Raw genomic sequence first — 11739 nt, forward strand, 5'->3', positions numbered from 1 at the left:
GAGGATGGAGTGGAGGAGGGAGTGGAGGATGGAGTGGAGGAGGGAGTGGAGAATGGAGTGGAGGATGGAGTGGAGGAGGGAGTGGACGAGAGTGGAGGATAGAGTGGAGGATGGAGTGGGGGATGGAGTGAAGAATGGAGTGGACGAGAGTGGAGGAGAGATGGAGGATGGAGTGGAGAAGAGAGTGGTGAATGGAGTAGAGAGTAGAGGATGGAATGGAACCTGGAGTGGTTTTGAACTTAAAAGAAAGAGGTGTTTGCTCCTAAGCAACCTGAAGGGGCCCAGCCAAATGCTGATTTCCCTGGAAGAACCCAAGCCCTGGGCATCCATCAGCACCACCTGATGGAAGGGTAAAGGGCCTGTGGAGCATTGGAGGTGGTTTCACAGTTAATTTAAGGACCGGAGTTACACCGGGCTTGAAGGTGGGTTTTGAAGGAAGGTGGCAGCAATGAGGCACACAAAACTCTAGCAGCAATTCCAAGTCTGAGTGACCAGGGTCAGTGTTTTGGTTATAAACCTTTGGATTCCTAGCAACACCCAACCTGAAGTATCTTTTTTATTTTAAAGGCAGGGATTTATTGGCTCAGATAAGCTGAGCAGGGCCGGGTATTGCTGGAAACAACCAGATTCCACCGGGTGATCGGCCCCTCTGCCTCTTCCTGAATAGCGGCTCTGTCTCTCCTCCTGTACCATGGCTTCCTCCAGAGATGGAGGCCCACCCACCGGCAGCTCTCATCTCAGCTTTGTCTTTGAAAGGGAAAGTGGGGGGCCCCATCTGCTCCCGACCAGGGCAGTCGGGCAGTTCCCATGTGGATCACATGGCAAGAGTGCGGAGGGGAAGCCTCCGCCTGGAGGGAGGCCCGCTCAACCCTCACCCTGGCCCGGCAGCACCGTAGCTGCTGATGGCTCTGGGATTCCAGCTGACACCAGACAACCCTGATGGATGGGCTCAGCAGAGCACCAGGACGCCCTGAAGCCCGAGTTCCAGGTGTTGTGCGATGCCACTCTCCACCCATCCTCTGGAGGCGGCATCGTTGATCGTGGCCCCCCTTGTTAGCTCTAGTCGGCCCGACTCAGGAATTAATTGTCCTTGAGATCCTTGTATTGACAGTGGCCACTCCCTCCATTCTTCCTCTCAGCCATGAGAACAGCAAACCTCCGGCTGCCTGGGCCTTGGCCTCACCCCAAAGGATGGCCTCGCCCTGCCCAACTCTGCCTCGTTTCCAAGGATGGGGGCGTTGGTCCTGGGGTCTCCTGGTACCCCAGCAGCCTTGCCCACTCATGTGCACTCATGTGGCACAGCAATAGCAGTGAGTCAGAGAGCCAGGTCTCCTCCCTGTCACTATTTCCAGGGTCCCCGGGGGAGCGGGGTTTCACAAAATCTGCACCTTTTCTCCTCTTTGGCTTGGTTTGCGCATTTCTCCACCTGACCACTATTTCATGCCCTTTTCGGAGTCTTGGCTGCCGCTGGGGTCTCCCAGGGATGCTGATTTCCCTCTCCCCCAGCCTCCCTCCCCGACCCCCGTCTCTGCTGCAGCCTCCCTGGGCCTTGTCCAGGGTGCTCAGTGCACAGCAGCCGCCTTCTTGTTGGTTTGCCACATAGCCCCAGGGCAGTGATACCAACAGGGCCCAGGTGGGATGCCCGAGGCCAGGCTGAGCCATTGGCCTATCCTCAGATCCTGGGGCCAAGGGCCTCCTCGGATGCTGTGCACACATTCTTTTTTCTCTCTGTCGCCTAGGCTGGGGTGCAGTGGCACAATCTCAGCTCACTGCAACTTCCACCTCCTTGGTTCAAGCAGTTCTCCTGCCTCAAGCCTCCTGAGGAGCTGGGATTATAGGCGCGTGCCACCGTGCCTGGCTAATTTTTGTGTTTTTGATAGAGACAGGGTTTCACCATGTTGGCCAGGCTGGTCTCGAACTTCTAACCTCGTGATCCGCCCACCTCGGCCTCCCAAAGTGCTGGGATTACAGGCGTGAGCCACTGCACCCTGCAAGCTGTGCACACATTCTAATCATGGGGCCTGAAAGACTGGCCTTTGGCTGGGCATGCTGGCACGTGTCTTTAATTCCAGCACTTTGGGAGGCCTCGCAGGAGGATCAATTAAGGACAGCCTGGGCAACGTAGCAAGACTGTCTCAAAAAAAAAAAAAAAAAAAAAAAGACTGGCCTCTGGCTGGGAACGGCAATGGTAATGGCCTCCTGACTCCAGGCCCCAGGCCTTCAGCCCCACTCTTCTTGATTTTGGCTGAGGTACTTTATCCAACTTCTACCCCACCTTCCCTCAGTAAATCCGGGGTCCCTGGCCCTGCCCCTCAGGGCCTATAAGCCATTGGGACCCTCTGCCTGACTTCTCCCTTGAAGACAGTGCTGCCTGAGTTGAGGCCTGGCTTGGCATAACTTGGAAACTTGCCGGTCAGAGGGTGGCACCCTGTACTCCCCTCCCCTTCAGCCTGGTCAGTGCGCCTCACTCCAGGCTGTTTAAAACCCAGGCCACACTTATCACGTATCCAGTGAACTCTTCACTCCCAGGATCTGGTGACTCATCACTGAAGACTGGTGACAAAGAGCAGCTCCACCTGTGCACACTTGGGGCGGGCATGTTTCCAGAGGCCCAGAGGGACAGTGACAGTGTTAGCAGCAACGCTGTGCCAAGCAGGAATGTGTCCAAGCGACACCCAGGGCAACTGGAAGAAGCCCTCGCTGATCACAGAAACGGGGAGAGGCTCTGGGCCAGATGCTGGAAGGGGAGCTGACGCAAGTACTCTGGGCCAGTGTGAGACCTGAGGACCTGTAGAAAGAGACGTGGGCAGAGACAACCGCTGCCTCTCCATCACGCATGACACACCCTTGGCTTTGCCATTTCAGGGACACACACTGCCTTGCTTCCTCTAGCTCTCCCTGACATAGTTCCTGGTCCACCCAGCATCCTGCCTGCGCGGCTGCACCGTCTTGCACTTCTTCTGCCAGTGGTGTGCTGGTAAACATTTAACAACCGGCCCTTGGAGGTGGGGGCTAAAGCTCTGGTTTGTGGTGCCTGCCAATTTCTGTGGTGTAAATACCTCCACCATGGCCAGTTTCAAGCTACCAAAATGATGTCACTGAATACAGAGTTGGGAAGAGATGTCTAGCAGCCTTCGTTAATTCTGTCATATTTCCACCATACAGATGCAGTAGATGTGAATAACCTCCAGGACAGAGGACAGTGGATGCAGGAAAATCCTTAGGAAAAGATGTTTTGATTATTTATTCCCTTTGTTTTTAATAGAATTTATTTTACTGTAAGTTTATATAACTTAAGTTTGGTAATGGCTATGTTTAAAAGCAGCTCATAGAATTCCCCCAAACTGGGCCAGGAATGGTGGTTCATGCCTGTAATCCCAGCACTTTGGGAGGCTGAGGTGAGCGGATCGTGAAGTCAGGAGTTTGAGACCAGCCTGACCAACATGGTGAAACCTTGTCTCTACTAAAAATACAAAAATTAGCCAGGCATGATGGCATATGCCTGTAATCCCAGCTACTTGGGAGGCTGAGGCAGGAGAATCACTTGAACCTGGGAGGTGGAGGTTGCAGTGAGCCGAGATCGTGCCATTGCACTCCAGCCTGGGCAACAGAGCGAGACTCCGTCTCAAAAACAAAACAAAACAAAAACAGCAACAACAACAAAAAAAAGAAGTCCCCCCAAACGTAGTAATCAGCTCCGTGAGCTGTCCCAAACTGGCCACACAGCACTGCCTCCTGCCCAGGGGCCAGAGGACGGCCTGGTGGACTCCTTGCTCCCCAGCACCCCTCAGGATCACAGCTTTGAGGCCGTTGCTCCAGCCTCCCTTCTTAGAGCTCATGCCATCCACTTTCCTGCCTTCTCCGGGTCTCCCCTCTGACCTCAATGCCTTTGGCAACCAGCTCACTGCCTTGACAGGCACTGGTGCAGGCTGACCTCTGGCCAGTGCTCTAAGGAAACTGCTCTCAAGCTGGCCTCAGCCTGTTATCTTCTTCCCCATCTCCTCTACAGCCTGACCATGGCAACCGCCCTCCATCCCCTGCTTTCCTCCCTGGGTTCCAGAGTTTGCATCATTGGTCCTCCTCCTGCACCCCCAGTCCTCCTCCCTGCATCCCCAGTCCTCCTCCTGCACCCCCAGTCCTCCTCCCTGCATCCCTAGTCCTCCTCCCTGCATCCCCAGTCCTCCTCCCTGCATCCCCAGTCCTCCTCCCTGCATCCCCAGTCCTCCTCCCTGCATCCCCAGTCCTCCTCCCTGCATCCCCAGTCCTCCTCCTGCACCCCCAGTCCTCCTCCCTGCATCCCCAGTCCTCCTCCCTGCACCCCCAGTCCTCCTCCCTGCACCCCCAGTCCTCCTCCCTGCATCCCCAGTCCTCCTCCTGCATCCCCAGTCCTCCTCCCTCCATCCCTAGTCCTCCTCCCTGCATCCCAAGTCCTCCTCCTCCTCCTTCCCTGAAACTCCTGCACCTGCCCTCTTCTTTCTCACCCCCCGGTTCTATCCCGTTTCCTATTTCTCTAGTCCCCCTTCTGAGATCCCATTGACCCCCAGGCTTCAGTAGACAACTTAAGGAGATGACTCTGGACAGGGCTCTGTAGGCCTGACTTTTTGTTAATTTTGCAACCATTTCCTAGAAATGGTTGATGCTTCAACCTGGGGCTGGTGCTCCGGCCTGGACTGCGGCCATCCAAAAAGGCCAGAAATTCTCCCTAGAAGATGGATGGCAACTTGAAAGCCAGTGGGACTGTGTCTCCCCATTCTGACACACTGCAGCCCCAAAGAATATATTTGTTCAATTGAATCTAAATGGACAGGGTATACTACAATGGAAAAACAGCCCTAAAGGTTCAGTTCTGCAAAGTTCTGAACAGTATCTCTGTGGTAGATGGCAGCAGTATTGCCCCTGGTTCATTCGGGGTCCCTGTATCCACGTTCTTTCACACAGACTTGCGCCTTGGCCATGTGATCTGCTTTGGACAATGAGAGAATAGCGAACGTGGATATGAGGCTTGGGCTTGATTTCTCTTACTGCCATGGGAGCCCCGAGGCCACCATGTGAACAAGCCTAAGCTGGAGGAGAACTACGGGCTCAGCCAACAGCCCACTACCAGACATGAGTGAAACCCCTGACTGCCCTCTGACCACAAGACACAGTTGAGTTCAGCCAAGCCCAGCAGAAGAATTGCCTGTCTGTGCCCAGCCCCCATCATTGATCCACATCATTATAAAGCTAATATATTTGTTGGTTTAAGCCACTAAGTTTCAGAGGTAGTTTGTTATATGCAAAAGCTAACCTAATCACTTCTTAGAACAGCATACCCCAAATAGTATCTAGAGAGATAAAGACAGGCAAACAGGCACACCACCAGCCACAGGCTGTGCTATCAGGCACTGTGGGAGGGTCAGAGGGATCCCCCAGATTCTAGGCCAGGATTAGAAAGAGGGGGGTGAGGTATTCACCTTGCATACAAAATTTAAAAGGATACCCCAAAACTCAGTACAAAGACAAATGATGTAATACTTCAATGCAATATTAAAAAAAAAAAAATCAAATTGGTATCTCTGGTCCATGTCCCAGCTGCCTATTTTGTAAATACAGTTTTATTAAAACTGGGGCTGGGATTAGGGTTAGACAAGCCAGGTGGGGTCGTCCAAGTACAGGGCCAGACTTGTTTTTATTTAAAACTTTGTTTTTTTTTTCCGGTTTTTTTTTTTTTTTTTTTTTTTGCATGAACTTTATTTGTTCATCTGGGTTTTAATTTTATTTTATTATTATTATTTTTTAGCTCTTTTGATTTGGGTCAAATCTTTCCTCACCTATTGACTAATCTCTGGGAGCTAACTGGATCTCAAACCTCCACCTGCCTATTAAAGTCCCCACCACAGGTCCTAATTTAAGCTCCTGCCAGACCGTTCCACCTTGCTGTTAATGCAGAAATGAGATCAAGTCCCACTCAGAAGAAACCAGAAGATACGAGGTAACCAGAGGGGTGGCTCAGCCTCCAGGGCAGAGGAACCATAATCCACCTGGGGCCTTACTATTTTCTAGAAGGTCCAAATATCCCTCTCTGTGGCTTCCCTTGGTAGTTTTCATGGGCAAATCTTAGGAGCCATCTGCTCGGATCTCCATCTGGAGATCTGAACTTTACGCAAGTTTATTTGTGTTTTCGATTTTTTCCCCTTAGACTTTGGTCATACCCATCCTCAGCAAGCTCATTGGAGCCAGTAGATAGTTGGAATATTTGTGAATAAGTTGTTGGTATTTTACAAAGTATATTTCTAGCTGTCAGCGTTGGAATGCAGAGGCGTGCGCCCAGGAGTGGACTCTCCCAGGGTGTGGTGCAGAGGCCTGGGTGATATTTTCGGCACTTTCCCGGAAGAACCACCCATATCTCACCTGGTAATCTCAATTTTTTTTTTTTGACGGAGTCTCTGTCTGTCGCCCAGGCTGGAGTGTAGGGGCATGATCTCGGCTCACTGCAACCTCCGTCTCCCAGGTTCAAGCGATTCTTGTGCCTCAGCCTCCTCGAGTAGCTGGGATTACAGGTGCACACTACCACATCCAGCTAATTTTTTGTATTTTAGTAGAGACCGGGTTTCGCCATGTTGGCCAGGCTGGTCTTGAACTCCTGGAGGCCTCAAGTGATCCACCTGCCTTGGCCTCCCAAAGTGCTGGGATTATAGGTGTGAGCCACTGCGCCCAGCCTAATCTCAGTGTATTCTGACCCTAAGTTGGATAATACTCCCCACTTCTCTAAAAGACTATCTTTTCTCCTCAAACCATCAGACAACTCCAGATCAGACGTTAGCTCTTTGGTAGGCTCGAGGGAAAAGTAGTTGTTGACTTCATACGAGGTAGACACTGACCTGACCCCGATGATTCTCCCATCCCCTGGATTTCTGCTGCTCACACACCAAGGGCGGGAAAGGCTGTGCCAGCCAGTGGCATCTGAGGAATCCGGAGGGGAGTGGACTTCTTGTGGGGAGCGAGAGAGATTTTTCCATTTCACTCCTTTGCTGTTCATCTGCAACCACTCTACACCTTTTCAAAGTCTCACCACGGAGGAGCAGCATTTGGGAACCCTGTACTTTTCCTCTGTCTGCACCACTGACACCAGGGGCGAGCTGTGTGTTTGCTCCCGAAGCCTCCAGGTCAAGTAAGGAGTTCAGAGAGGGCCTGGTGGCTGACAGGTCAGGACGGCAACCTTCTTCCCTGAGCACAGAGTGGCCTCACACATTTCCAGAGAACCAAGAGGTGGCTACCAGGCCAGTCACACGACAGTATCTAATGTGCCCAGCCTGGAGCCACTACCAAGAACTCACAAGATTAACCAGGGTCCTGGCCCTGGATGAGCTTCTGGCCATCTCTTGGGTAACCTGGCCTCCTGTTTGCCTCCTCTGCCTGCGCTCCTGAGGCGTCAGGGGGCTGTGGAAAAATCCAGCGCTTAGCCTTTATTTACGACCACTGGGACCACAGAGATGTCCCCATTGAAGGGTCTGGTGGGCAGATCAGGTGCCTGGGGGAGGGCACATGATTTCTATCTGCTTTCCGTTTCCCTTCACACACACACACACACACACACACACACACACACACACACACACACACAGCATTAAATACTGATGGGTTTTATTTGATTTTAGAGCTTGGGTAACATCCAGGACACCTGTGACTTGCTGGTCCTGAAGGCAAACATCCTTCCTCTGTCCTAAGTCTGGACTCTGACGACAGCCCTGGTGAGGGGCGCACAGGCCTGCCCCGCGGGACGGGTCACTTTGCGGGTAGAGCTGTTTGTGTCTATGGTCCCGGTGCAGGGAGGGAGGCAGAAGGCGCTCCCTGGTCACACTGGTGACCTTTTTAAGGCCTTCAAAAAACGTGTGCAGAAGCACAGAGCTTTGAAGAGGGTGGAGCACACCATATTCTTTCTCAGATTTTTTTTTTTTTGGGGACGGAGTCTTGCTCTGTCGCCCAGGCTGGAGTGCAGTGACAAGATCTAGGCTCACTGCAAGCTCCGCCTCCTGGGTTCACGCCATTCTCCTGCCTCAGCCTTCCGAGTAGCTGTGACTACAGGCGCCCGCCACCACGCCCCGCTCATTTTTTTGTTTTTTTTTAGTAGAGATGGGTTTTCACCGTGTTAGCCAGGATGGTCTCGATCTCCTGACCTCATGATCTGCGCACCTCGGCCTTCCAAAGTGATGGAATTATAGGCGTGAGCCACTGCGCCCGGCCTTCTTTCTCAGATTGTAACAGAGGAAGAAAACACCAACTTTGCTGCTGAGACGCAGGCTTGAGAAAAAAATGAGCTTTACCCTAAGTTCCTTCTGGGTCCTGGTAGTTGGTCTGAGTGAGGAGAGCTGGATTCAGCAGCCTTGGAAAGGCCCTGCTCCAGGCTGGCCTCACATTGTCATCCCGTTGGGGCCTGGAGGGCCAGGGCTGCAAATCCAGCACCTGCTGTTTCTGGGGCCAGAAGATCTCCCGGGGGCAAAAGCCACCCCCTCTCCTGTGTGTGTGAAGGGTGAGCAGGAAATCCCCCTCTCCAGGACGCAGTTCCAGGCTCTCCCCAGCCCTCCTTGGTGGCTCTGCCCCAGGAGAAAGTGACCCGGCCGGTGGGGCTGCGATGGCCTTGGTCTGGTGCTGCCTGGAGAGCCGGCCTCCCCTCAGCTCCCAGAGTCTTGTGGACAACTGTCCCTTTACATCTATCACTGGCAGCTGCTACCAGCTGAGAGTGGGAAACTGGCTGGTCCTCCGGCAATGTGATGGGGACACCCGGGGACATCCTTACTTCCTGTGAGACTGGCTGCCTGGAGAGAAAGTCAGAGCAAGATGCCAGCGTTGTGCGGTCTCCGCACAGAATCCCCTCTGTCCCGCTCAGTCCCTCTTTCAGCCGGCTTAGAAGTGAGGGAACCTTCCCTCCCCCAGGTCGCCTGTTCTGTGGCCGGGGCTCGACTGGCAGGCCAGTTCTCTCCTCAGAGGAAGCAGGCCGTTTGGTGCGGGTCGCTCAGCCAGCTTTGCTGGCAACAGCTTACGTGTTCGTTGAGCCCACAGGACACACAACGCCCATGGCTAGCTGAGCCGTCCACACAGCGACCATGCTATGCTGCTAGATGTGGGGCCAGGCCAGCCGCTAGCTGCTGGTGTCACTGTCGCTATGAACTGGGGATCCCTGCCCCAGTGGCACCTTCCTCCTGGCTGAGCCGCCCCTGGATTTGCTGCATTTCCTCTGCCCCTGACCTGGGCTGCGGCTGGCTCGGCTGGGATTTTGGGCGTGTTTCCCAGTGGGAGGCGGGAGGGGTCCCAACCTGGCTCCCCAGCCATGGCCATTACCCCCACTTCCAACCCAGCATGTCCCCAGCTGACCAGAGGGCCCAGGGCCCGGCCAGGAAGGTAGTGGGGTGGGGTGGGCTGGGGGTGGCCACAGAAATGCGCATATCCTGAGCGGGACTCCTTTCATCCTGCCTGACCTTCTTTTGTTCTGTCCTTTTGTTTCCCCTGTGTTTTGGTAAAGCCCTCTAGAAAGGTTCAGCTCAGCTGGGGCATGGAGATGGAGGGGCTATCAACTGGCAGGGGCTGGAAGGGGACAGAGAAAGACAAAGAAGTTGTCCTTACAGTGAGCCTCAGGTGAGAGGGTGAGAGGGAGGCCCCAAGGAGAGAGTGGGGGCCCTTGGGCCCATCCCATTTGCAGGCCCTCTGACAGCCCCTCCATCCAGCCTGCAAGCAGACACCCGCTTCTGTTTGACCTGGGGGTGGCCTGATGGGCTGGGCCAGGCAGGGACACAGCGGCTGTACCAGGGGCTGGACCACCTTCCACCAGGGCAGGTCTGAGTTTCAGGGCTAACCCCAGGGCAGTAGGGCCAGCTCAGGGCCAAATCTATAAGCTCCACAGAGGGTAGGGGGAAGGGGCTTCTCTCTCAGTGACCTGCCTGGAAGTCTCACTCCTCAGCTTGAGTTTGAGTCACTGAGGCCAAAGGGAATTTAATAGGAAGGAAGATTCATGCAGAACCTGTCCCTGGAGGAAAGGAAGCCACCTGCTGGGGCCTGTTTGTGTTTGGAAGGGAAGCAGGCCTTCTCCCCTTCTGGCCTGGCCTGGCACACACAGGAGCATGGGGCCAAACACAGCAGCAAAATGCCCTTCCCTCCGGGTTGGCGGGTAGCCAGCCTCCCATGCCAGCGGGACCCAGGCTGACTTACTCGGCAGGCCCCTTGCAGAGGTCGCTGTGGAGCTGGGGAGGCTGGCCTGCTGGGGGCCACACGAAGAGAACAGAGGGGCCAGAATTGACACCTTTGCCTTGGGTAGGTTCCAGTCCAGCATCTCTGGAGTGCCGGGGGCCCGGGGCTTGCAGGTGAAGGCTGATGCACATTCCCTAGAACAAAACGTGCAACCTGGAGTCCCAGCTACTACAGCGTTATAAACTACAGGAGGGGCCGGGTGGGGTGGCTCCCACCTGTAATCCCAGCACTCTGGGAGGCCAAGGCGGATGAATCACCTGAGGTCAGGAGTTCGAGACCAGCGTGGCCAACATGGTGAAACCCCATCACTACTAAAAATACAAAAATTAGCTGGGCGGGGTGGCGGGTGCCTGTAATTCCAGCTCCTCAGGAGGCTGAGGCATGAGAACCCCTTGAACCTGGGAGGAGGTTGCAGTGAGCCAAGACTGCACCATTGCACTCCAGTCTGGGCGACAAGAGTGAAATTCCGTCTCAAAAAAAAAAAAAAAAAAAAAAAAAAAAAGAAAAGAAAAGAAAAAAGAAACTGGCCGAGGACGGTGGCTCACGCCTGTAATCTAACACTTTGGGAGGCAGAGGCAGGTGGATCACCCGAGGTCAGGAGTTCGAGACCAGCCTGACCAATATGATGAGACCCCGCCCCCCGTCTCTACTAAAAATACAAAAATCACCCAGGCATGGTGGCAGACACCTGTAGTCCCAGCTAGTCAGGAAGCTGAGACAGGAGAATTGCTTAAGCCTGGGAGGCAGAGGTTGCAGTGAGCCAAGATCATGCCACTGCACTCCAGCCTGGGTGACAGAGCAAAACTCCGTTTCAAAATAAATAAATAAATAAATGAATAAATAAATAAATAAATAAATAAGAAATCACAGGAAGAAGGAGATAATGGGCATAGGGTGGGGAAATGCAGGCACCAATGGGAAAGAAGCTTGAGGTCCTGTGCCATGGAACTTGGGGTCCGGCCCCACTGCTCTCCATAAGGTGACTGCATGGGGGTTCCCTGACACCTTGGGAGCCTCAGTTTCCCTGCCTGTAAAATGTCTAAGGAAGAGCTGTGAGAATTCAGTGAGGTCATATCCTGGGGCCAGTTGTTAGGACCCCTTCGATGGAGGTATGGTTCTGGGGAGTAGGACTTGGGAGGAGACTGTGGGATTCTTTTGGTTTGATTTGTTTCTATATGCCTTTTTTTACATTGATAATATACCACTTTAATAATGAGAAAAATAAGCCAGGCGCAGTGGCTCACGCCTGTAATCCCAGCACTTTGGGAGGCCAAGGCGGGCAGATCACGAGGTCAGGAGATCGAGACCAGCCTGGCCAGCATGGTAAAACCCTGTCTCTACTAAAAATACAAAAAATTAGCCAAGCATGGTGGTGCGCACCTGTAATCCCAGCTATTCGGGAGGCTGAGGCAGGAGAATCACTGGGAGGTGGAGGTTGCAGGGAGCCAAGACTGTGCCACTGCACTACAGTCTGGGCGACAGAGTGAGACTCTGCCTCAAAAAAAAAAAAAAAAAAAA

The 11739-nt window shown here is 53.6% G+C and overlaps 1 protein-coding gene across 5 annotated transcripts in view; it reads right to left on the reverse strand.

Moving 5' to 3' along the window:
• Nucleotides 1-8178: 8178 nt before the first annotated feature.
• Nucleotides 8179-11739, reverse strand: part of ARMC9 (armadillo repeat containing 9) — a 184868-nt gene continuing 181307 nt past the window's right edge. For all 5 annotated transcript variants that reach the window (XM_017886383.1, XM_017886380.1, XM_017886385.1 and 2 more), the window contains 2 exons: nt 10183-10355; nt 8179-8795 (listed from right to left, as the gene is read on the reverse strand). In XM_017886383.1, the coding sequence (XP_017741872.1) occupies nt 8773-8795; nt 10183-10355 (196 nt within the window). In that variant the 3' untranslated portion in view covers nt 8179-8772. The remainder of the gene's footprint in view (nt 8796-10182; nt 10356-11739) is intronic.

Source organism: Rhinopithecus bieti, unplaced genomic scaffold, assembly GCF_001698545.2.
Source record: "Rhinopithecus bieti isolate Rb0 unplaced genomic scaffold, ASM169854v2 scaffold_13704, whole genome shotgun sequence".
Classification (NCBI taxonomy): Eukaryota; Metazoa; Chordata; class Mammalia; order Primates; family Cercopithecidae; genus Rhinopithecus; species Rhinopithecus bieti.